General features: G+C 44.4%; 1 protein-coding gene and 1 non-coding gene across 52 annotated transcripts in view; one reads left to right on the top strand and one right to left on the bottom strand.

Moving 5' to 3' along the window:
* Pde4dip (phosphodiesterase 4D interacting protein) overlaps positions 1-26,825 on the top strand; it is a 196,345-nt gene that overhangs the window by 137,556 nt on the left and 31,964 nt on the right. For all 51 annotated transcript variants that reach the window (XR_015668420.1, XR_015668423.1, XR_015668416.1 and 48 more), the window contains 9 exon segments: positions 1,932-2,102; positions 2,268-2,349; positions 3,082-3,173; positions 6,077-6,193; positions 6,377-6,514; positions 7,217-7,329; positions 8,324-8,451; positions 18,406-18,494; positions 24,977-25,209. Coding sequence is in view for 42 of the 51 variants with exons in the window: in NM_001389233.1 (NP_001376162.1) it covers positions 1,932-2,102; positions 2,268-2,349; positions 3,082-3,173; positions 6,077-6,193; positions 6,377-6,514; positions 7,217-7,329; positions 8,324-8,451; positions 18,406-18,494; positions 24,977-25,209 (1,163 nt within the window). In the remaining 9 variants the exon portion in view is untranslated.
* LOC147996442 (U7 small nuclear RNA) lies at positions 26,749-26,811 on the bottom strand. Its single transcript, XR_015679240.1, has one exon. It is a non-coding gene; the product is annotated as a U7 small nuclear RNA (small nuclear RNA).

Raw genomic sequence — 26,825 nt, 5'->3', positions numbered from 1 at the left:
CATTCCCACCAGCACACATTTTCAGAGTGGGCCCCCCCATTTTCACATCTGTGTGTGTGTGTGTGTGTGTGTGTGTGTGTGTGTGTGTGTGGCTACTGAGTTTAATTGTGGGAGATTGATTACTGGAGTGGGGACAACTTACCAATAACTACACCAAAGAAACGGCACCTCATCTTCCAGTAGCCATTAACTGTCAACAGGCTCTCAGGCCCTTCCCAATCTGCGATAAAGTGTTGACAGGCCCACTCTTTTGGGTTTGTTTGTTTGTTTGTTTGTTTTTGCTTATTCTTTTGGGAGATTTTTTTCTACTTTTTCTAAAATATTAAAATGTAATCTGTTTGAGAATGTAATAATATCTTTTTATTATATTCACCCTTCACTCTTCCCTAGATCCTCCCAAATGAATCCTTGAATCTTTCCAGCTTTGTTTGTTTGTTTTTAACAGCCCACTGATTCTAATTCCTAGCGCCCATATGTTTATGGGCACAAGGCCATCCCAGTGAACCTACCAGGGGCCGTATCCTTAAAGACATCTTACCCTTTCTCCCCCAGCAGCCATCAGCAATCAGTGGCATCCCAGCTCGGGGCTAGTCTCAAAAGCCCCTCCTCTCTCTGTGCTTGATCTTGTCTGGGTCTTGTATGGACAGCAAGGGCTATTGTAAGTTCTTGGGAGAAGTATGCCTGTCGTGTCCTATCTGTGACTGAATGGTCACTTACTCTCTGCTCCTTGACCAGTTGTGAGTTTCCGCATTGACCACTACTTGCTGTGCTAAGAAGCTTCTCTGGTGAGGACTGTCATAGCACTGATCTGTGGGTGTATATATGAGTATTTAGAGGGCAGTTTGACAACATGACCGCTTAGGCTTTAGTGATTTGTGAGGTTCAGAGTTGCTCAGTCTTTACTGAGTGCCTGGTGATGCTGTGGGTCCTTGGGATTTAGCAGTAAGCTGCTCCTGAAGTACATATTCTGTTGAGGAGGAGAAAGTACCCCATAAGGGATGCACTAGGAAACAGGAAGTGCATTGGGAAAAGTTAAGCACAGCAAAAGGATTTGAAAGTGGAAATATGACATTCTACCCTCAAGCATCATTGAAGTATAATTGGCAAGCAAAAACTGTACATGTTCAAGGCATGTAACACATGTGTACATGTTGTAAATGGTCACTCTAATCAGGTCACAGTCTAGCCAGTCACTGTTTCATATGCAACAGTTTTGGGTAAATGACACAGTGTCCCTCAGTGTTCACACACTGCAGTGTTCACACAGTGCAGCCACTGTGATCACCCGCACTTACTCAATACCGAATGTTGGTACCATTTGCCCTGTGTGATTGCAGTTTAGATAGAAAAGGCCAGGGAAGGGCACGATGCTTGACCAGGAGCACAAACATACAGTTGTTGGGTAAAAGGCCGCTGAGGCTGAAGAAGTGACTAGAGTAAAGGTAGCCATTGGTCAGGCCAGTCCTACACAAACCTTAACACCAACATCGCTGCTAGAGATCTTGGAGAGCCTCTCCCCGATGTCTCACCTGGGCTAGACACTGTTCTGCTGTGACAAACTACAAACAGGAGGAAAGTTGTCTCTGAGTGTCCCACAAGATTCTTTTTCTTTAAATAAGTAGTTGGCTTGTAAGAAATAACATGGCTGTTGGAGAGATGGCTCAGTAGTTAGAGCACTTCCTACTCTTGCAGAGGACCTGGGTCTGTTCCCATAACCTTCAGGTGGTTCACACTTATCCCTAACTCCAGTTCTGGAGAACTTTCTCTGGCCTCCATGCGGGGAGCGCTGTACACACATGGTGCACAGACATGCATGCAGGCAAAACACTTACCACACACATCAAATAAATCTTTAAAGAAATTTTAAGGTAAATTTTATTTATTTTACTATATCATCTTTGGTAACATTTACTGTGGCTCCTTCTTACCAGGCTGTTGCAGAAAAAATGGTACAAGCCTTCATGGAAAGAAACTCGGAATTACAGGCCCTGCGGCAGTATCTAGGGGGGAAGGAATTAATGGCAGCATCTCAGGCATTCATCTCTAACCAACCAGCTGGAGCGACTTCTGTAGGCCCCCACCATGGAGAGCAAACTGACCAAGTAAGAGCTCTAGCCTCTGTTGATAGTCATGGCCACCGCATGCCTTGTTACCTCAGAGGTAGCAGTTTGGGCATGTCAACTGCAAACTACATGAGACAAGTCCAAGCTGCCATCGTGATCGGAATCCCTGTGTCTTTCTGACCCCCACAACCCTTCCAATTTTAGGGTTCTACGCAGATGCCCTCTCGAGACGACAGCACCTCGCTGACTGCCAGAGAGGAGGCCAGCATACCCCGGTCTACATTAGGTAAGTGCCAGGTTTGCTTCAGGAGGAGTCCCTTGGCTTTCCTGCACTCCCTGCTGTCTAGCAGATTTGGCCAGGACACATCATGATAGTTCAGAAAATGATTTGGATTCCCCTGAAATCTGGAGACACATACATCACTTCTAAGAAAAACTGCCCAAACCTTAACGTGGAGTTTTTTAGTTCTTTTCACACTCATTGTTAAAGCAACTTACATATTAAATATTGTTAACTTCCAAAATTAAATATATAAAAAGGTATACCCAGGAGGCACGTTTACACCCCTGCTTCTCTCTCATTTCTACTCGCCCCTGAGGACGATAAGCTTCCTTTCTGGGTTCTCCTTATTCCTGTGTAGTTTTTTTTTTTTTTTTTAATTTAGCGGATGATTTAGATGGACAGATGTGTCATTTCTCCCTCCCCCTAGTAAATGCAGTCTTTCCCATCTAGATTTAATATCCTTGAAATCTGAGTAAGTTCACCAGCTTCATCCTCACTCTTTCTCAGCTTTGAAGTGTAGTCTGCTGGGCGAGCACATGATGGTCTTTTCCGTTTGCTCTTTCTAGCATGTGGGTTGATTATGGGTTTTCCATTACAAATATCACTACAGACTAAAGCGGCTACACACATTTTTCTTAGGTGCCAAGGTATGTTCTAGAGTAAGCCGCTCAGAAATGGGGCAGTGGAGATCACTGCGTGTTTCAGTGATTAAAACTGGTGCTGTGTTCGTTTCAGGAGACTCAGACACAGTTGCAGGGCTGGAGAAAGAACTGAGCAATGCCAAGGAGGAGCTTGAGCTCATGGCCAAAAAAGAAAGAGAAAGCCAGGTAAGCCTCTGATTCCAGCTAGTCGAGGCCAGCTCACTGACTCCTAGGTTTTCTTTCAAAAGGTTTATATTTTAAGCATTGTGATTCTCCACGTCTAATGCCCGACTCCAAATTCAGGGTATGCCTTTCTTGTCTTTGGAGAGAAACGGAAATTGTTGTATGCCCCCTTATCACCCCAACAGCATGCTCTCACGGCCCTGGGAGGCGCCATATCTTTTTGTCTATCCTTCCTATCAGTAAGCAAATAAAATAATTGTAAAGCCTCTGTGCCAGCAGACAGGTTATGGCTCTTGCCCGGAAGGATGGCATCGGACCCGTGAAGTTTGCACACAGTAAACAAGGGGTGCGTAAGCACGAGCACCACTACTGGGCATTCTTCTCGTGTGCGGTGCTATTCAAGGGCCCAAACTCACAGCTCCATGTGAAGTAGGTGCTGTTGTCCTTAGATTGTGGGTAAAAAGATAGAAATGCTAATTATTTTAAATATGATGTAGCAGCTCAGCATAATGCCGTATTTGAGGTTGAGACTCAAACCTTAATACCCCAGTACTGCCTACGGAGACATTTCCTCCAGCAGATGCTCCCTCCCCCCAATGTTTGTGATTCTGCCTGTGGTGGAGTTGCCCACCACTTTCTTAGAGATCCTCAGTCTTCCTGATACAAGCAGCTGCATATCCAGCTGTGATGTTGCTTAGAAGACAGCTTAGTGCTGCACGGATGGACAGACTGAACTGAAGACTCATGTGTAGCAATCAGGTTAGGTCACTGGGTGTCCTGCATCCCTAGGGTGACTCTGGAAAGCTTGGCTTCTCAGATTTTGTCATGACTTAATCTCTACCATAACACTGCTGTCCAGATTGTGTCTCTCAGTTTCATTGCCATGTTTTTTTCTTACAGATTTATATTATATAACTCATTTTTGAAGACATGAGCATGTAGTATTTTAGAATTACTGCTTCAAGAATCCCCTAGTTGCCCTTCCTGCTCTGGTTCTGTGAGATTTGCGTGTGGCACTGTGGCTCCCACACACCATTCCTCTTCTCCTTGTGCATTCCCAATCTAGCATAACGTCCTTTTTGCTTCTGGCCTATTTTGAGGGTCATAAAAAGCAGGGACTGTGAATGGTATTTTGAGTAAATACTTCCTATTGCTCAACTTTATGTGTCGTTAATCAACCACTTCCTTCTGAGCCCAGACCATTCCATATTCCCTCTAACACTGGGCGTTTGCCAACAGCCACATGGGCTTTCCACTGTCTGTGGACACCCCTTACTCTTTGGGGATAGCAACCGAGCCATCAGTCACTGACTTCACTGCCACATGCCAAGAGTTTTAAAGACGTTTTCTATAGTCCTCCGCGGCCCTGAAAACACTCTCACCACAGATGAGGGAACTAGGCTTCAATAAGAACCCTGTTGGCAGCTTGCTAGGACTTGAAGCCATGTCCCTCTGTCTGAGGGCCTCAGTACTTCTTCCTTCTGTGGATCATTTCCTTTTTCTTATTAATTTTAATTTTTTTTACTTTATTTATATGGGTACTTTTCCCCATGTATGTTTGTATACCACATGTGTGCCTGGACCTGCAGAAGGCAGGAGAGGGCATCAGCTTCCCAGAGACTGGAGATACAAATGGTTGAAAGCTGCCACGAGGGTGCTGGGAACCAAACCTGGGTCATGTGGGAGAGCAACCAGTGCTCTACCCACTGCACCTTCACCCCAGTCCTGTTGTTTTCTTTAACAGTGCAAATACTGAGATATGTAATCGTAGTAATCACTGAAGGGGGCCCAATAGTTATCATACACATCTCCATTCCTTAGTTCAGAAAAATCACTGACAGATATTTTATCAACTGTATCATTGACATAAAGTGTTAGATGCAGACTTGCTGCCAGCACCAAGTATTCCTGAGTTACTGGAATTGACCTATCCAGTCACAGGCAGCTTGCCCTGAGGGAAGCAGAAGGGCATCTGTGTAATTAATTCCTCTAGGATGATACCAGACACTAAACAAATGAATAACTTAAATGTTGTAGTTATAGATTGTAAGGTAATTTAATTTAATGTATATATAAGGTAACACTGTAGTAAGTGACAAGGGAAAAGTAACATACATAAGGATCACCTTAGGTGAGGGTCCCAACGCTTCTTGAGCAGCCTGGCACCTGAGAGACCACAGCCAGGGAAAGATACTGCAGGCTGGCAGAGTAGTAGGAGCAAAGGCTCCTGCTCAGCACAGAGCCAGGTACGCTGCAGTCAAGCGGCAGGTACTGAAGTAGGAATGGACTAGAGGGGTTCAGATCAGTAGGTGTGTCGAGGGGACCACATGCAGGTAATGCAGATATGCCTGGAACATAGTAAGCGTACAGTGAATGTTAGCAGGGACGGTTGTCACCATGGGGTTTACTGAGCTCCGTTATCACGTCTGTCATTTGGGGGAAGGGAATGCAACAGAGAGCTTAGTGCCTGCAGTGTAATGGGTGGTGAGGTTTCTTCATACTGGCTGCATGCTCTGCACAGGGAGGCGTGTGGTTTGGTGATCCCTGATGATGTCAGTAGCTGCAGCTCCTTAATACCTTAGTAACTCATTAAAGGGTATAAATGCAGGCTTTGTAAATCTGCCATGTTTTCTTGTGTTAGCAGAACCTTTACATAACAAACTCCATTTCTTCTTGCTTCTGCTGGTTGTAACCAATTTCTAAATATCCCAGTGAAGCCATTAACTAAAGCTGTTACAGTAATAGAAGACATTATTAAAGGTGCTTGTTTCTTTTGTCCCACACTCATGCTTTATTGATTTGACCCACAGCACTATTCTCCAGTTTTCTCTTGTAGTACTAGCTAATTGCCTAGTACTACAAGAGAAAGCATCTGCCTCTCATGCCGGTTTTTCCTCTCTCCACAGATAGAATTGTCTGCCCTGCAGTCCATGATGGCTGTGCAAGAGGAAGAGCTGCAGGTGCAGGCTGCTGACTTGGAGTCCCTGACCAGGAACATACAGATAAAAGAAGACCTCATAAAGGTCTCTCAAAGCTGTTTTAAAACCACTAGACTAGTTTGTAACTCAGCTGTCTATAGGGCAGCTTCCCACAAGATGGGAACATATTGAATCCTTTGGCCTTGAAAAGAGCAGAAAGATCTGTCCCTCACTGCTCTGTGAGTAACGTTATTACAGTTTTTTTACATTGGCTTGTGTTTCTTCTAGGACCTGCAAATGCAACTGGTTGACCCTGAAGATATGCCAGCCATGGAGCGCCTGACCCAAGAGGTCTTACTTCTTCGGGAAAAAGTTGCTTCAGTGGAACCCCAGGGTCAGGAAGGGTCAGAGAACAGGAGACAACAGGTAGGTAGAACCCCAGGGTCAGGAAGAGTCAGGGAACAGGAGACAACAGGTAGGTCACTGTTCCTCTGTAGCTTCTACCCCATGTCTAACCTTCTCAGTTCCAGGTTCTCCAGAAAGTCCACCTCAGCTGCGCCTGGCAGACTCTGTCTCAACACTCACCCATGCCAGTCTGGCACTAACAGCTCTGCTTGTTACACGTTCCCACAGTAGCCTTCGGCATGGCTTATGGTTTACAGTGGCACCTGCCTCTGGGTGGTGAATGTCTTTCCTAAGCTCTCCCCAAAACTAGAACAGTGCGTGTGATGATGTGGGGATGCTCAGTAACTACTGAGCGAAGACTGGAAACCATACCAAGCTCTCACTGCTTCCCTCTTGCTCGTCCATGCCTTCCTTCACCCCCGCCCTGCGGCTTAACTCCTTCCAGTGGTTCTGCACCCTCTCTCTCTCTGTCTCTCCCTCCTCCCTACCTCTCTCCTCCCTCCCTCTCTCTCCTCACTCATGTTTGAAATTGACTAATAGTTTTTAAGATGTAGAACAATAATGGGTATAATATTAATTCAAAAACTGTAGAAAGACAAAGTAGTCACAATGACAGTTGGTCACAGCATCTGCTGACATACCATGTTTTGTCTCTCGGGACTCACGGTGCTTCAGGGCTTGTTTTGCCATTTCCACATTGCTGCCTGTCTCTTCCTTCCGTAGTTGCTGCTGATGTTAGAAGGACTAGTGGATGAACGGAGTCGGCTCAACGAGGCCCTGCAAGCTGAGCGGCAGCTCTACAGCAGCCTGGTCAAGTTCCATGCCCAACCAGAGACGTAAGAGAGAGCTGCCTGGCTCGCTTACTTTCAACTTTCATTCTTTCTCCTCCTTCTCTTTTTTATTAAGTACCTACGTTTAAAGTACTAAAGGGAGAACGAAAGGACGCTACTACTTGTGATTTGTGTTGATTGGCCTGAGCCTTAGCGTCTACATCCTAAATTAGAAATAGATTTTCCCATTACTACTGCAGAGATTAGCCAAGAAGACAGGTCAGGGGTCTTGAAGAGTGCCTCACATAGAGAGGATGCTCCGTGGGTGCCTTCCCGTTTCTGTCCATGTCCTGCTAAAGCCTGCTCTGCTGCAGCAGTGAGGCTGTCAGCGCACTAACACCAGCTTAATGACTGAAGGGACTGTGTGTGCTGTGGTGACTCCACCCAGAGACACCGTAAGCGCCCTGAGAACCATATTTTCTGACACTTCTCCGTTTTGCCTTATGCATACTGTATCTCTATGGCTCCTTTCAGAGCGCCTTCAGGATATTTTCTAGCCTCCTTCCTGGCCTTGTTCGTTCCTTCAATAGTTTTTAAAGTTTCTACTCAGTTTTCCCTAATTTCTCATTGGGCTTTAGAAATGTTTTATTTCCACCTCAGGAAAATGAAAGCAGGGGGAGGGTGTCACTGAGCACCTGGAATGCTGCTCGTCCTTGGAACTGGGCTCTCAGCAATGTCTGTGAGCTACCGTCAACAGAACAGGCCCCAGCCCTCAGCTGACATTTAATTTTCCTTGGGTTTTTCATTTTTCAGTCTAAAACTCTCAGTCACATAATGAAATGTCTCTTATTTTTGTGTGCAGGTGGCCCAGAATCTAGATAAAAAGACAAGCTTTATAGAAAGGTGCAGGCCTTGTTTAGCTCGTACATTCGTTCACTTATCGTGGCCTGGAGACTAAGTTACCTTAGGACATCTCATAGTGACAAAGGTGGCTCTGTGGAAGTGAATGGACTCTATAGTGATGGCTAACCGTTTTCCTTCCATGTGGCATGGCAATCAGCTCTGAGAGAGACCGAACTCTGCAGGTGGAACTGGAAGGGGCCCAGGTGTTACGCAGTCGACTAGAAGAAGTTCTTGGAAGAAGCCTGGAGCGCTTAAGCAGGCTGGAGACCCTGGCCGCCATTGGAGGTGGGGAGCTGGGGAGTGTGCGAGGTCGTCACAAGCATGCCTTCTGAGCACTGCGGGTCACACCGCAGCCCCGGAGGAGACCCTGCTTGTACTAACCAGAGAGAGTTGTGTGTGGCCTCACAGACCCAGTGTGACTCACTAACGGTAACGATAGGCCCGCCGTCAGGAGCAGCAAAGGAAGCAGCCATACTTCCTTTCTTCCCTGCACAGACCTGGCTCTTAGTTAACGAGGTCATGAAGCACACTGCACATCTTAAGTCATTCCATTTTAATTTCCCATTCACACCGCTCTTCTCCCTGGCCTGTCCTCACTCCTTTACCCCATGGGCCAATAAAGTTTATCCCCATCTCACCACCCATGCCACATGCCCCATGTCATGTCATCAAATGCATGTGTGTGTATTATTTTTGCCATCCAGTGGAATCCTGCTCTCTGAAAGCAATTTTTAATCAAATAAAGAAATAAAGTATGAGTTTAGGTTTAGGGAGAGAGAGTGAGAATCCGTGAGAGTGGCTTTGGGGAGTGGTATAACCCTACTAAAGATAAGAACTAGGCAGGAGGACATGGGCGGGGCTCAGGAGCAGAGGCCATAAGTGTCTTAGTAAAGTCTGCCCTCGAAGGCCGCTTCAGAGTTGAGTGTCTAGATGAAAGCTCATCAGTGGACAGCACGCTCCAGTCCATGAAAGTCAGTACAGCTCACGCTCTTCACTGGACTAGGTTTTCTTCAAGCCGCAGGCATGGCCTTTAGTCAGAACATGACTTTAAAAACAGGTTCCCAAATCAGAATTCAAATGATCATCTTCTATGTGATATTTCCCACCCTCCATTTTTTTTTTAATTTTGGTTTTGTCTTTTGGTATTTATTTGTTTTTTGAGACAGGATCTCACTGTGGCTGGCCTAGAATGCATTGTATAGACCAGACTAGCTTTGAACTCACAGAGATGAGCCCACTTCTACTTTCTGGGTGCTGGGATTAGAGGCGTGGCTGCTACCCCTAGCTGTCAGCAACCCCCTCAAGTGCAATTTTCTGGTATCCCAAGATCACAGGAAAGTATAATTCCTGGATGCTCATTTGGAGGTGAACCAGGTGGCATCCTCTACTTCTTGGTGGAAGTGTTTCTTCATAGTGGAGTAAGAAGTTGATGAGAGATACTGTCGTGTTCAGGTCACTCAGAAGGAGGCCTCAGAGGTCCACATGTAAGTGTCTGCTTCCTTGGGACAAGATAGAGAAAGGGCACTGAAGATTTCATTTCTAGCATCTTAAATGTCAAGAATATGAAAAGTAGTTCGGTCCCCAGCTCCGAAAAAAAGAACCAAAAAAAAAAAAAAAAAAAAAGACTATGAAAAGTAACAGGTTACTTGCAAGGGCTGTGGATTCTGCACCAGAATCTTACTTTTTCCTATTGCTGAAGGGTGTAAGGTTCAGGCTTTTCCAGACCCGGAGAAAGACTGAGTCCCCTTCCTAAGCTAGACTGAGTTTTCCTTTCCTCCCCACCCCCTTTTTTGGCACGGCACATTACATCCATGTGTTGACATGGCATGTGTTGCATTCTAAATTCTACTCAAGATTCTGTAACCTCAGCTGTGTCTTTAGCAGATGAGTATTCGTCCATCTGAAGTGGACGGAAAGAAAATAGCAGAGAAGCACTTTGAAATCTTCTGATGAAGTAGTTCACAGATTGATAGTCTTGGCCTTCCTATAGTAGATATGCTATTACGGTTTTAACAGCCTTTAGCGGCAAGAGGAATTATTTAATATAACAGTAGAGGAGGTCTGAGCAGAACCATCCGATGTTCTCAGTCGCAGAACATCCAGGCTAAGATGCTTTAAGGCCTGCCTGAACAAAACTTTATGTAACTAACAAGGAAGAGGATGATAGAGTTGAGCTATAGACATGTCAATCAATTAAGGACAAGCCTGTAAGGTCAATACAAGGCAATTAGGAAATGTGTTTACTCAACTTTACCAGAGACAACAAAGTTCTGCAAAGCTGCTATTAAGTTTCAACTGTAGGTACTCTAGGGTCCTAGGGGTTCACAGTGAGTATAATAATGAAGGTTACCAATTAGTGCATCTGCCGACCTCTAACGAGAGTAGGTTGGTAGACAAGTAAATTAAGTTTGTTATGGATTCCATAAATGTGACTGTAAAATCTGGTACTGACTTTCTGGTCCTGATGCTAGAATGAGGCAGGAGACCTCGCTGCCTGGAGGGAACGTGCTGGGCCCGCAAGCTTGTGCAATAATTCGACACCTGGCTACTGAGCACAGTTCTGATGAATTGAACTGTGTGAGCCACGGGTGGACGGTACTGTGATTCTACATGTCATTCCTACCACATAATTGGATTTAGCATGCTATAATCTTCATTGCTCTGTAGGAGTGTGGACCATGTTAGCTGAATTTGTCTGCCTTTGTCTGGATTTTTTTAATGTCACAATAAACTTAGATTTAAAGCATCAAGTTCTTAGAGAAGTTTGTGCTCCAATAGGAAATTTCTTGAAAGAAAAATAATGAAGTAGATTCTTCCCTTAGCCTTGTTTAATTAGAACCATAGCACTTTAAAAACAAATCCATTATTGATAGGTTTCATTTATCTCATATTTATAAACAGAGGGAAATACTGCAGACGGTTGTAAAGGGGTCAAGTAGATGAGTCTAGTTTCTAGAACTATGGGGTTGAAAGTGGCTTATAAGAAGATGCATTAAGGAATAAAATGTAAGTCTTTTTGTCATGCTCTCTCTAAACTCCCTCTTCTTGCTGTGTCTGACTTTGGGAGACAGAACCCAGAGCTTTGTGCTGGGCAAGTGCTGCACCACCGAGCTGCCTCTGCTGCAGGCTGTTGATATTGTTGAAACCAATTGGTGGGCTTCTAGCATTCAGCGTCTCCTGACATCCCGTCCTCAGCAACTCAGCCGTTATGACCTCTGGAAAGGACTATGTCCTCTCCGCTTTGGCATGCTGCATGCTTGCTTTTCATTCCCCCCACGTCTGCCTCATCCGTCTCCATACCCACATCCCTCTGTTCAGGGATAGACAGCAGCAAACTTTTAGTGCTGCTAATCATAGGGAAAGTTCATTATCCTTGTTTACAGTTTAAAACATTTTCAGCTCTATGATCTACAGAAGGAGACCTCTTAAGGGTAAAGGAAATCAAAACCCACCTTCAGAGAGAGTCTCCTTAGGAGGGTTTTGGTAGAGTGGACTTAGAGTTCTCACGTGCATGGCTTCTGAGCAGAGAAGCACTGTGTTTAGCTCTGGGCAGTCTCTAGGCAGTGAGGGCTAGGGTCAGCATGAAAATAGTTTAAGAAAACTGACTCAGCTCTCTCCGTCCTAATCTGCACACTGGAGTGTCATGGTCAGGAAGAGAAGGATAGGTCACACTGCGCTGACACCTGCCTCCTTCTCAGAAGTAGCATTTGATTGGCTGGCTGAAGCGCCTGACCATTAAGCCAAGTTCGCTTTTCTTAAGCTGTCACTGCAAAACTCCGATCTCTTGCTCAGACATTCCTCTGGATGCCACCGTTCTAAAAAACTAGACCTACCTACTCAAAACTCCTGTGAGAAATCTCTATTCTCATGATCTTTTTATAGGCGAGAGTCACCAAGTTTTCACATTCGGAACTCCCCCAACCCTCAGCTGTCTCTTCAACAAGGGTCTTAGTTGTATTTAGCAGGTTCGCTGGCAGGGAAAGCCATGTTGTGACTCAAATACTGTCACAGGACAAATGGAGTTAAGAGTCTCCTGTTTAGAGACTCAAGCACACATTTCCTCATTTCTCTTCAGCTGAAGCTCAGCAAACATTTCTTCTCCTTTTGGTAGCCTAGACCCATTTATACTCTAGGAAAAGAAAGCACCTGGAAACAAAGTCCGTCCGTGGCAGTCAAGTAGTAAAAGCAAAGGTGCACAAGTAGGTCGAACATGGCAATGACTTCTCTAGGGTAAGAGTTTCAGATCTCACCACATTCTGGCTTGCGGACTGAAGTCTCTATTGCCATTTGCAACAATGGTTTAATTGAAGCATCCCATTGTAGTTAGAAAATGAACGCAAGACCTGTATGCCCCTGAGCAGTGGCAGAAGGTAAGTCCTTAGTTTTTTCTGTATAATCACACAAGCCAGGATGAGTTCTCCAAATAAAACTTAGCATTGGAATTTACCGGCAGCAGAGAGTGAGACATGGAAGGGAAATCAAAAACTTCATAGCCAAGGTCTTACCAGACTTCAGGTAAGAGTAATTCAATTTACAAAGTGATACACTTGTTTTTTTTCCCTTCTCATTGTTTAAAATAAAATTCCTGAAATTATTAACTTTTATATGTATAATTAATAATTATTAACTATTATCTGCCCTCCTTGTGCTAAAGTTGGAAAAATAAAATAGGCTGTCCAACAGTATCACAGAATGTTTTATCTAAGTGAGTCTGAGGAGTGTTAGACACATGAGCCCTGTTCCCTAGACTTGGCAGAGACAGGTAGATTTGCCATTAGTGGCTGAGAGTATACCTGCAGCTGAGATTTCCTGCTCAACCTTGAGCTTTAGGAGACCATATGTAGACAGGTGTGTTCTCTAGGCCATGCATTTCAATGTCTGAGGTACCATTTAACAATAAAAAGCAATGTTACTCGCTTTTATCACGTGAGATTCTGGGGGGCTGTTGGGAGAAGGTGGTTAGCAACATCAGATGAAGGATGTGACGTGATCACTGGGCACTCAGTTATCTCCAGGGCTTTCCTCTCCAGGGTAAGCCTACTCAAAGCCCATCCTTCATGTAACTGTGCTGGTAAACAGTAAACAGCTGTGCTGTGGAACCTGCACTCTTTTGTATGTGTTAGGACATCAGCTAGATTAGTTGAGACACCGAAACTTGTAACTGATCCAATGAAAGAATCAAAGGCCAACAGAAGCTATTTGGTTTCGTTCTTAAAGATTTGTGAGAAATGATAGGGAAAGCTCTTTAGGAGTCAGTCTGTTGATCATTGTACTAAATTTCCAAGTCAGAACCAGACCCCACACATGCATGTTTGTTTAAAGAAGAGGAAAGGAATTTGTGTAAAGAAATCGAAACAAACAAAACCCAACCTTGCACTCTTCTGCAGCAGTGCGTTGGGGCTTTGTTAAGTCTTAAAAATCTGTTCTCGCTCTCCTTGCTGAAGAGAAGTAGCAAACGCAGAGAACTAGTTGCTGTAGTGCCATCTTTTAATGTCCCTCCAAGAGCATGCTTCTTCTGTTCCTTGAAGAAAAGACACCACCAATGGAGGAGTCCTTGACAGGATAGTCACTTTATAAGATAGAGACTCGACATGTCTTATCAGGATGGCCCTCATTTATGCATGGCCTGGGACTTTAAGATAGGTGAGACATTGAATAAACAACCTGCTGGAAAAGTAGACAGGGGAGTCCTACTGAGGCTCTGTACCCTGGGTAGTCATTTGATTATTATTGGCTTTTCGGTCATTGAACACAGCTTCTTGGTAATATTCACTCTGGACAACCCTCTTAGGAAACACACATTTGAAAGACAGAGGTACATCATAAAGAGGCTTGGCTGCTGGGAATAGAGCTCTGTTACTAATTTACCAAGACCAGAATCTGTCCAAAAAAAAAAAAAAAAAAGTCAGCAGAAGCTAAGGAGAAGTGTAAGAATCTTGACATCAACACAGTATGGAAGGGGATGGATGCAGGAGAAGCTTTATAGAGAATTTCATCTTTGATTCTCATGCAGCATCATGGTACTGAGCCTGCAAGACCTCATCTGTGATGTGAAAATGTGAGTTTTCCAATAATGAGCGCAAGGCAGACTGCCTGGGAGCAAAAGTGAGGTGGACCAGGGAGGGCCATGCTGGCTCCTTGAGGAAGGAGTGGCCTTACACACTTACACTGACTGTGAGCTTCAACTCTTCAAATTCATTTTCAGAATAAGTTACACATGACCCAGCCATGTTTGAAGTTACTGTGGGAATAAATAACTTAAGGGAGATAATGACCATAGAGTGGAATTTGGGGAGAACGCCTTGGCCCTACCCAGTTTTCACATGACTAAGAGCTAAAAGGAAAATGCATAAAGTTTCCTATGAAGCTTATTCATGCATAGTGGCATTTCATAGTGGCACTAATTTGATGTTGACAATGGCAGCTTTTCCAAAGGGATCACCCTGGATTTCTGACAGCCTAGGCTTTCCCACACATCTTATGAAGCAGCAATTCAGAAAGAAAGGCATGCAGGTAGAATCAGTAACATCAGGGCTACCTCTTAGCCCTGCTGCCCAGGTTTAGTTAGGTTATGTCCTCCAGCCTTGCTAGCCCTCGACCTCTCGGCCCAAGGATCACTTCAGTTCACCAGCAAGAGCAAAACGACACTGTCTAAGGATAAGGCCCAGTGATTACACAGTGTACCGAGCAAACAGCATCAGCAAACCCTTTGAAGTCTCAAGTTGACAAGAGCTGCCTGGAACAGATAGCAACTTCTAACCCTAATTAAAGTCGCATAACCAGAGGCAAAAGCAGGTTCCAACAGATAGACTGGCACCCGAGTCCACATTCTTAGTCACTATGCCATCCTCAATTTAAAAATACCACAGAAGAGTGAGTCTCCGCCTCACTGGTGAGAACACCTTGTGCTTGCAGACTGCTTAACTTTCAGTGACACTGAAGGTGTTAACTTTAAAGCCTTGCTTTATGTCTGCATACTTTGTAAAATCATACTGCTGGTAGAAAACAAATAAGTACCCATGAAGAGCGTGGTATTGCCTCCATTCTGTGTGCTTTGGAGCCTAGGAATGTCTAAGAAGCACACTGAGAATGTCCACTGAGGGCTTGAATATGAGAGCGATGACATTTGTCACGTGTGTGTGCTGACATGTAAAACTTCGGCTCAAAGAAGCAAGGCTATTGGAAATGGGCAGGCCATTAGCTCTCAAGGAATCTCATACATTACCAAACATGAGCAGACGGTCAGTTCTGAAAGCGTTGGTATCTTCCACTTAAACTAAAATGTTCAACTAGCCCAAGATAGTTATGAAGGGAGTCTTCAGTTGCCTTGTAAAACTCTTGAAAAAGGGATTCCTTTCTAAAACATTCTTTTCTCTTTGTCTTGGAGGCAGGGAGTGAGGGTAGGGTCTCACTGGCCTCAAACAAACTGTACAGCTGAGGAAAACCTACACCTCCTGACGCTCCTGCTCCCCCCTTCCAGGTACTGGGGTAACAGGTGTGTGCCACCAGGCCTGGTTTTATGTGGAGGTGGGCATCAAGCCAGTGAATGGCTTCACTAGGCAAGGACTCTTAACGCTGAGCCACATGGCAGCCCTAAAATAATTCCACCCATTAAAAAATTGAAATCATAACAGAAAGAATAATGTCTAATGACCACGTCTAAATAGGAGCTTGTGTGAGACAACACACGCATTTTACTCTATTTTCTTTCGGGTTTTGGCTTTATTCTCAAACACATTTTCAGCATTTTTAGTTTCAGCAAAGAGCAGAGTAACTAATTAAGCTCCACTAAGGTAAAAACAAAACCTCCATGTAGTAGAGGGTTGGGATGAGTGGGCATATTTTTCTCTTTTCTTTAAAAAAAAAGATTAATTATTTTATGTGTTTGAATGCCCTATCTACATATACACCTACAGGCCAGAAGAGGGCATTGGATCCCATTACAGATGGTTGTGAGCCACCATGTGGTTGCTGGGATTTGAACTCAGGACCTCTGGAAGAGCAGTCAGTGCTTTTAACCACTGAGTCATCTCTCTAGCCCAGGCATATTTTTCTTTTATCTGTATCAGATTTCTGATGAAGCCAAAAACAAGGCACCCTGTCCCATCCCACTGGTTTAAAGAGGAGTAGCCAAAATATGGTTCTAGCAGCTAAAAGTTCCCCTATCTTCCTCCTGGAACCTGGTGCAGGATGACTTAGGGATATGACTCAGCACAGAGACAACCACAGCACAGAACAGCACAGCACAGCACAGCACAGCACAGCAAGACTGCCATGAGAGTGCTGATGTCACAGAGCTGTCTTGCCCTCTCAGAGTCATTTTCTAGTTCTATAGGGAGACAATGAGCAAAGTTGCTTTCCAGATCTGTCAGTGAGTGGCAAAATTCATTTTCTTGGCAGGGGGAGAAATGCCATGTTGACTGTGGGACGGGGACAAATTTTCCTAAATATGACACAGATGTCAATGGTGTGGCATTCGGGTTGTAGTGGGTTCCTGAAGCAACTCAGGCTTAGGGAAGATGTCAGTCACCTCTGTTTACCAGGACCTCGGGAGCTGGTTCTGCCATTTAAAGAAGTAGTTGGATGATCTTGCTGTACGCTGACTGCAGGGGGTCTCTAAAGATGCCGGGTGGGAGAGCTGCCTCCTGGTTGGTGGCAGACAGAGTCCTGCTCTCCTGTGAAAGCAGAGTTCACAGTGAAGCCTGGGAACCTTTTATGCTCTTAGAATTGCACATTTACCCCTTAACCGTAGTCCACTGATGAGATGAGAAGGTCATGGCAAATGCACTCACACAGACTTGCAGGCTCTAAGAATTGGAAGGTAGATATGAAATGCTCACTTTCTGCTTGGTGTGCAGTAGTTCGGGCTTCCTGAGAAAGGTAAGAAGTACAGCCGTTCTAGCTGTGGACAGCATCCTTCGTGTTCACATTTCATCTCTGAGGATCTGACTGAGCTCAGGATGGAGATCTTTGGTCATGAAAGAAGCAATCAGATTTGTCACTATAAGAAACTGAGATCTGCCATCCTGAGTCCAGACACTTGATTGACTAACCCAAATCTAGCCAGAACCAGCTTTGTAATCTTAGACTAACCACAGAGTCTCTTTGAGTGGCCCAGGTCACTCAGTAGAGATAAAAGAGGATTTTAACAGGTTGGTTGCGGAGGTGGGAGAGAACTAGATCTTAATGTTCCCTAATTTGGCAAACTCCATGAGATACAAAACTATCACAGTAGATATTCTTTGATGTTCTGAGGGAGGGAATCAGTAATGTGGGTCACAGTTCTTAATATGGAATTTCATCGATGATCTTTTATTATAATCAATTTTAAAAGGAATAAACACTACATGTTGGTACCATCCTGTATGGTATCTACTAGCTACACGTGGCCATTTAAATATAAACTCCTGACCACAATCTTCTGTCTAAAGCAGTGTAGATACAGAACAATGTCATCCTCAGTGTAGTCTGTCTTGCCCAGCCTGGATCTTTGCCCAGACCTCTAACTGCAGCTTCTTGTCCTTTGCAGCAGGATATAGGCGCTTGTACTCTAGGGAAACCAGCACATCATTGGACGATGAATGAATGAATGAATGAGACTTTATAGTGTTTGAGCAGAGCAATGCAGAGAATCTTCCAGGCAACGGATGTTAGCACAGAGAGAGAGTGTGTGTGTGAGTGCTGTGGAGGGGTGGTTAGAGGAAGGAATTAGAAAGCCCCCGGGTCACCCTGTGCCTCACATCCTGATCTGGACCTCTGTGAGATGCAGAACCCCAGAGATGACTTCCTCAGAGATAACATCACCCTATGCACACACAGACCCCATCCCAACAGTGGAGGAGTGTGAGAGGAGAGGGGCTGCCCAGATCTCAGGAAATAAGGGCCCTGCTCATCAGTCAATGGTGGAAGAAAAGTTAGTGATGTCTGGCCATGTTATGAGGACATTACTCTGTAAGCAGAATGGAGAAAAATTCATTGAACTAGGAAAGAGTTACTCTAAAGGCTTCCGAAGTATAGCTGGATAGCCAAAGTGAGTTTCTTTCGAGGTTTACCCTTAGTATTAGAAAGAAAGTAATGATGACATAGAAGGCTTGGCTCAGTCTTCCCTTCCACTGGAGGGCCAAGAGCACAAAGAACGGAAGAAATCAGAGGTAGACGGCAAAGTGTGTAATTGTACCTGCCGTCCGTCTGTCAGCCATCTGTGAAGGAGTCACCTTTCTCTTCTGGACTTTCTTCCAGGTGCTACTGCAGGCGATGAGACTGAAGATACAAGCACACAGTTCACAGACAGCATTGAGGAGGAGGCTGCACACAACAGCCACCAGCAAGTAAGTCGGTGTCAGGTGTGAGGGTTTCCAGGGTGGAAGGCACAGTCTCGGATCTGATTCTCACCTCCAGCCTTAGTGCGCTGGGAGTGAGAGGACATCTTTTATGTAACCCGCTCCCCGTTCTGCTCCCCGTTCTCCCTCGCTCTTTCTCTGTTCAGACTATTTGTTTTTACTACCCCCATTTCTCATATCTGCTTCTTACCCCTCCCTACCCACCTTTGTCCCTGTTTACCGTCTGTAGCTTTAGCTGCAGAAGAATTTTCACTCACAAGACAGTGGATGCTTCCCCTCTTTGGCTTTTATGGGCAAACGATGAAGCAGAAAACGGGGAGGCATTGAAGAGCTGTCTGGGGGAACAGCAAAGCCTCGAGCCTGCCTGATGAGAGTGCTGGCTGAGAAACTCCCAGAGGATCAGAGGGCCTCCGTGACAGGGATCTTTCTCAGTGAAATAGAAGAGAGCTTTGCTCTGTCTTCTGACAGGCAACCCAGTAGCCAGCCCTGCCAAGCCTCAGAATTTGGCACTGGCCCACCATCAGAGAAAGTGTAAGGTCTCAAGGCCAAGACTGAACATCCTGGATCTCAGAACCTAAGTCATCTTTAGTGATCATGAAACTGAGTGTTTCTCCCCCGCCTGGTGACATTTAACTGTCACATCTAAATGCCTGTGGCTCTTAAGTTGTTGCAGCGATGAGGACCATTGCTAGAAAGAAGCTGGACTTTCCTAGTGCTATCTTCCTTGGGGCCACTAGGAACACTTGTAGGGGAAACGAGGCTTAGGGGTCTGCCTGTACATTTTCTGTGTGAGAAAAAAAGGAGACCTCCATTAAGCTGACAGGAAGAGGCCAAGTGCCCACAGACCCTGACTGAATAGGATCTGGTATCCTTAGGGGCTCCTGAGGACCCAAGTTTGTCTGGCACATCAGACATCATCACAAGTTTCTTTACTTTCTATCAAGATCTCCGTTCTGTTGCTGTAGCCATGACAACCCTTTACTCCTCTCTGGAACATTTTGCTTTAGCTGCTCTTCTCAGTTTGCTTCTTCTGAGTCCTCCTCACTGACTAATCTGCTACAGTTTTAATTACACATACCGCTGCCCAGGTGCACAGACGTCTTTGCCCCTCCCTCCCTGATTTCATCAAGGACCTTTGGGTGAGAGAATACACAGGACGGGCAGAAGTCTACTCTAAAACGGATTGGGATGTTGGCCGGACACAATGGTTATAGCAGCTGTAGCGTCAGGTTAAATAAACAGAAGACCCTGATGACCACCATTAGATTCGGTGCTGTGCTCTAACTACTCCTGCTGCTCAAGCCTTGCAGGAAAACTGGTTTGTAAAGCCCTTTCTTCCCCAGTCTCCTTTCCTACAGCCTCACACCAAGATGACCCGACTCTACTTTGAGAAGGTCAGTACCTTCTACACGCATCCTGGAGTAGACGTTTGCTCTGGGCATCACAGTTCTTGTCTTGGTACTTGGCGTAGGAAGTGCTCAGTGTGATTGTAGGTTAGCAAACCTTCAGATCAGGGCTTTATTCTTAGTAGACAAGTATACCCACTGGATGAGGAATCTTTGGAGTAAGCACCATTTTCTTCCTATCACCTTTTCTTGAAAACTGATTTCCAGCTTTGAGTAGGAAGAGCCTTGGTGTACGACATTGTATATGAAGCTGCTTGTGAGTTCAGTTCATCTTTTCTGTGGTTTGAGTTGTGACTCTCCTGTTATCAATTAAATAAAGCTTGCTTTGCCATAACCACCGTGTGTCCAGATTCTAAAGATTCGTTTGCTTGTTTCCAGGGAAATGGTTCTTCTAAGATTAGCCTCTGAACTCTTTCTTTTTTTTTTTTTTTCTTTTCTTTTTTTCGGAGCTGGGGACCGAACCCAGGGCTCTACCACTGAGCTAAATCCCCAACCCCATCTGAACTCTTTCTTATTGTATACTTGGGAGATAAACTTCATTGTTGGCTCCACTCCCTCTTAACTTAGCTCTGCGCACTTTCCCTAACAAACACAGCCGCTGTGTGTTCCTGGGCAAAAGTCAAAGAAAGTCAAGTTTGTTTCCTCATTTCTAGGAAGTCAGCTACCTCAGAAAGCCTGGCCACGATAGTCGGCTTCCCTAGATATATTACTCACAAAATTCCTGCCTCAAAAAGTGCCTAGGAGATGCCACAAAGGACACTGGAGAGAAGTCAGCCATTGCGGTTCATTTGAACATTCGCAATGCAGGGAAAAACTCATCAGAAGTCAAGTCCACAAGCAAAGAGCACAGGAAACTAAACCCGAACAGAAAAGCTGTTTTAGAGTAGTAATATTTTATCATCAAATCATAATTAAATACACAGAGTACAATGTAATGATTTGATATACAGATATATAGTGAAATAATTAAGCCGAGTTAATCACTACAAGTGTAATCAAGTACAATGTGCACTCGTGTACATTTATTTTTTATGGTGAGATATTGAAATTTACTTAGTTATCTTAAAACATGCTTAATGCTAACTCTGGTTACCATGTTGAACAATTGATGTCAAAGCCCATTCCTTCTGTCGGGATGAAGCCTTGTGACTTCCTCCTCCTCCCCACACCAAACTCTGGTCACCACCAACCGTTCTTCTTTCTGCTCCGGTTGGCTCAGCTGTGTTAGATCCCATGTGTAAGTGTGTAAGTCACCTAAGGAAGATGGGGGTCTTTGTTCTCTGTGAGCCTAGTGTTGCGGGTTGCCCTGTGCTGTTTGTATTCTGATGTTAATTCTGCTTCCTCAAGAGGGGTAGATCAAGTACTCAGGCGGTCTCCTGTGAACCTTCTGCCCATTCTAACTGGTCCAATAAAGGCTGGAGCCTGTCATTGGGCAGTGGAAGGGAAAGGTGGAACTGGAGGTCTCAGAGAAGCGAGAGGAGGAAAGGGGATGAGAAAGAGGAGGTGGAAGCCAATATGGAGCACAGCCACAGGGCCTAGAGAAGCTGCAGGTAGCAGGGGGTCTCATAGCTGGGGATAAATTAGTGCAGGGAGAGATCTGCCCAATCCAGACACAGCTTACAAACATAATAACTGGGCTGTGTGTGTTTTGATATGGGCTTATCAGGGTAAGAAATTACCACAACAGCCTGATGTTCTCCAGATTTAAGCAAATAACAGGATATTCCCTCTTTTACAGATTAACTAATTTTCCTTTGCTCATGAATTCATAGACACCCTGTTGGGTCCATGTTGTAGCATCTGTGAATAGTGTTGGAGTGGGCGTGCCCAAATCAACTCACATGCTGACTCAGCGCCTTTGGAAGTACACCCAGAAGTAGAGAGCCTGGGCCTCAGAGTAGTTCTGTCTAGTGCTTTTTTTTTTTTTAATCTTCCTAATAATGAATGAGTGCTCTTTCTTACTCTTCTTTCCTTATTCGTGTGTGTGTGTGTGTGTGTGTGTGTGTGTGTGTGTGTGTGTGTTTCTGAGGAGAGAGCCCAGAGCCTCCTGCATGTTGTCTTTCTTATAAAACACACAACAACATTCTGATACACATGAGGTGAGAGCTCCTTGTGGTTGTGCTTCTTATTTTCCTAATGATGACCAACCCTGACTTGAGAAATGATGGCTTCTTAATATCTTTAATATTGTCTGAAAATTGAGACACATGAAACGTGAGGAATATGAAGTGAGAAGGTAAAAGCCAAGCAGCTCCGTTCAAGCAAAAGTGCAGATCTGAAGTAGGTCTATGAAATATTCAAAAGGTTAAATTCTAGAGAAGCGATGGCACAAGGGGGTTAGGCGATACAAAAAGCCACGAAGAGGAGTATAATTTAAAATCGGACCCAGAGGCGTCACACTGGTATCACACACACTGGGTTTTATTTGAGGAAAAGAATGGTGATACTTGCTTTTCATAGATGTTTGTAAAAGCTAATAAAGAGCCTCGATCCCAATTCACGTTTCATATATTTATTCTAAATTATGAAGTTAGTATAACAAATAAACAAAAATGTTTCTTTCAGAACTATGAAAACTCCAATTAGGCTGGACAATGACCAGGTCTCTACCTGATGCATTCAGCCTGTGGCCCCATATGCCCCAGAATAGCTGTGAATGCAGCCATGCAGATTTGTAGATTATAATATGTCATATTGCCATATCATAATATTGGACACCTCTGGGTCTATAAATCATTGCGATGATTTGTTTTCTTATTTTAAAATGAGAAATCAGACCAGATGAGCCTTAAGGTCCATCTGGCATCCATATTTCATGAACCAAAATGTTTTCCTTTAAAAGAAAACAGGTATGCTGAAATCAATAAAATACACACACAGGGAGGTGTTTTATTAATGGATAGGCCTCATTAAAGCTGGACACTATTTTCAAGCATAAGGTTAAGAAAAGAGTGATTATTTTGTCCCTATTCAAGTCTAATGGTGATTTTTGTTATGGTTGTTGCAAATAGTTTATATAGAGAGGTAGGATTACAAAGTTTACTCATTCATTTTTACTTACCTGTTCATTATTTTGGGGACCTTTGAAAGGCCTCACTGTGTAGCCCAGGGTAGCCTTGCTTCCAGTTCTCCTACTTCAGTCTCCCAAGTGCTGTAATTAGAGGCATGGGCCACCCCTCACCACACAAACCAGTATTTGACTATTCAGTGTAAGGAAAGCTATGATAATAAGCCTTCAAAAGTGTCCTGCCCAACACCTAATCCTTTTTTTTTTTTTTTTACAAACTCTGGGTGGTACATGGAGAGAAGGCATCAGCTGACTACACTTGGCAGCAATCTTAGAGACGGATATTGTCTATAGTCTGGACACAACAGGACACAGATAGCCCAGATGGGACTGAATGCCTCTAGCTACATCTGTGACTCTCTTCTACATGGCTGCATATCACCTGGCAATTTCAATTGCTATGGCCCTAGATAGCATTACAAGTATGATATGTATGATCGCTACCAGAAACCTGCAGCATAAATATGACCTAGCTTTGTTAAGAGGACTAGCAAAGGTCACTATAGCTTTGGGACCACCCAAGCTGCTCTATCAATCACTGACCCATATACCTTGTTCTGGGTCCTAGTCTGTTGGATATGTTGGTGACCTAAATGAATGCATAAAACATAATTAATTATATGAGTCATCATTAGTCAGGTGACCACCACACGGTTTACAGAGATGCACATTACCTATTTTAATGGTTTTGTAATTGGAGTATGATTCTGTATAACCAGAATAAATTTATAAGTGATAAACATGACTCACAATATTGAGAGAGATAAAAAGAAAACAGAAATTACTGTAGGGGCAGTAGAGAGTAGGAGTCGAGACTGGCCTGAAGTTGAGTGTAACCTCCAAATACTGTCCCTTAGAGGAACGAGAGGTCAGAGTGACGGGGAAGGTCTGTTGAGATTCGTGCCATGGCACCTGCTTGCAAACCTAGCCCTGGGAGGATGAGCCAGGAGAGTCAAAAATTCAGCCTGGGTACTAGTGAGAGTGAAGCCAATACAAGCTGTAAGGCAAAAGACAAGGAGGGAAGGAGGAGGAAGACCTTACACCAAAATAGTCAAATACTGTGTAGCACCACACCCAGATTTTGAGTCGTTCTAACACCCTCTTAAAGGTGTAGGAATCACCTAGAGATAAGTTCCATGTGTATGATAAGAAAGTCTAAACACTCACAACTTCCCACTTGGGGAAAAGCACCCTAAGGTCGGTTTTGAATGAAACATTTCAGAGTGACATCAAGAGGATCCTTATGAAGAAAGGCATTGTGAAATTTTCCACTGTGTTTTCTTCTGTCATGCTTAGATTTATAGAGAGAATTTAGCTGACAGCATGGCATAAAGGTGATAATGGAAAAAGAAAAATGGGTGCCCAGTGGGGTGGCTTCCCTCAACTCCTCAGTGACTGTAGAGTGTGGTTCTCCTACTGTTGGTAAAATTAGCCTTGCTTTGCCCTGCCTGTAGCCCCATGACCTTTATTCTGGGACTGGCTGCTGGCTGCCTCCTTAGAACCCTGAGTCTTCATCTCCTCATTGGAATCTGAGTTTCAGGCAGGGGCTTAGCCATCAAATCCTGGCATCTTGGGCCATGATCTTCACAGTCAAGGAGCCCATGTTCTAGGGTCATTAAAGTGCCTTGACATAGAGGCAGACTATCAGGGTACTCCAACCCTATGAAGAGAAGCACTGTAGAATTGACAACTGTCAGATCAAGTTAATCCCCATTTGTTTGCATTCAGGGTGTGTGTGTGTGTGTGTGTGTGTGTGTGTGTGTGTGTGTGTGTGTGCGCGCGCGCGCGCGCGTGCTTCTAACCACCTCTTGATTCTCTTCTTCCTATAAGAAGTCTTTCCTACTCACTACATGTGTCCCTCCCTCCCGGGCCTCTTATGACTGACTTGAACAAGAGACCATTCCATTTTGTCTTTGTTTCCATTAGGAGCTGCCCTTGCTTGTGTTCTTGAGTGAACTCCAGTGACCTAACTTCTTGAAACCCTGATTCTCTTTCAGCTCATCAAGGTGTCTTTGGAGAAAAGCCTGACCACCATGGAGACCCAGAACACATGTCTTCAGCCCCCTTCCCCAGTAGGAGAGGATGGTAACAGGCATCTTCAGGAGGAAATGCTCCACCTGAGGGCTGAAATCCACCAGCACTTAGAGGAGAAGAGAAAAGCTGAGGCAGAACTCAAGGAGCTAAAGGCTCAAATTGAGGAAGCAGGATTCTCCTCTGTGTCCCACATCAGGTATGCCCTGACTTTCCCCCAGACCACATGCTACCACAGCCAAAAATTTGCCTCTCTGCACCCAAGGCATTGGTGTCTCACCAGGTCATCCACATCACAGGGTCTATGCCTTCATACTTCTCTATACTCTTTAGAGAAAGTTAATAGTATTAGATATTGTTAGATAGTACCTTTTGTTACTAAAGCAGTCTGGACTTAATTCAGTATAAGTATGCTCACTATTAATGTTGATATGTATATGAATAGACAGAATCTACCTTAGTTGTATGGGTGCAGACTTCTGGATCAGTAGCTTCACCTACCCAGGAAGCTTCAATGCTGTATACAGAACCAGAAGAGCCTATGGGTAGGTGTAAGGATCTGAAAACTCACTGAAGGAAGACCCCAGACTCAGACATTATGCAAAGACAAATAGTGTTGATTCTGAAGAAACATCTAGCATGCAAGGTTTACCATTGTTCATAATGACTACAGGAAACAAAGTCATTCGAGTCCCTTTTATAACAGAACTGTGTAATTGCTTCTGAAATAGCAACAGACTTCTAAAACTTAGGGCACATTCCAAGAGGCTACACAAACCATTAACCAAAGGTCATACAGAAGATATATATACACCACAGGACCCCAGGTGCAAAATCAGGAGATAAGATGTTGACTGGGTTTAGCTAAACAAAATTTCAAGGATGGCTTAGTTACAGTCTTAAACTTTCCATGACCCTATAAGCTAGTAACAAATGGCGAAAGTTAGGCCAGATAATTGCTCCTAGTTTATATGCACATAGGTATTCTCTGTTATGACTTCTTATTCAATGGTTGAATGAATTTATGTGCAGACTTGTAATGATCATTTTGCCATGTGAACATAACGCTCTGAGAACAAAGGGCAGAGATAAATGCCACTCCCCTTTGCTCCCAGACTTCAACTTAGAGCTGTTTAATTCTTGCTGAGACAGAGCAAAGGCTACTTTCCCTATTACCACCACCATCCCCATATCCCCCACCCCCGTGTCACTTTGAGGTATTAACTGGAGGCTGCAGCTTCCAACCTCAAAGCGACTCAGACAGGCAGATCACAGCAAAGCAAAGTACCTTAGCATGTGTTTGTGGCCCAATTTCTGGGTGGAGATAAAATGGAATATGAAAGGGAACTCCTCAGAGGAAGGTTTATACTACTAAACTCCCTCCCAATACCAAAATAAAGTTGAATTGTGGGATTACAACTTTAATAATTGCTAAGGACCAGCCTTGGCTTAGTTGGGATCCTGAGGAAGGTGTGTTTAGGAGTGGCAAAGAATGACTGAAAGACAATTATGGGTACAAGCTGACAGTTTTGTAGTTTGCTCAAGATGGCTCCCTAGACAGATCTCTATAGTCTCTTGGCTCTGTAGTCCACGCAAGATAGCTTTCTACTTGAGACCGTTCTCTCTCAAGACAGGTCTCTCTGCTTGAGACAGTTCTCTTGCTAGAAAAGATTCTAAAAACTCTCTAGGTAGCTCATGGGTTTTCTGACTAAAGTAAAAAACTTGCTAGACAAAATTCTTAGGTTCTCCAACAAAAGTCAGAAATTCTGCTAGAAAAATTCCAGAAGAGTTGTGTTCACTCTCCAAGCAGTTCTC

The sequence above is a fragment of the Rattus norvegicus genome, chromosome 2 (genome assembly GCF_021556685.1).
Source record: "Rattus norvegicus strain SHRSP/BbbUtx chromosome 2, alternate assembly SHRSP_T2T, whole genome shotgun sequence".
NCBI classification, from domain to species: domain Eukaryota; kingdom Metazoa; phylum Chordata; class Mammalia; order Rodentia; family Muridae; genus Rattus; species Rattus norvegicus.
This window is presented reverse-complemented; position numbering and strand designations above follow the sequence as displayed.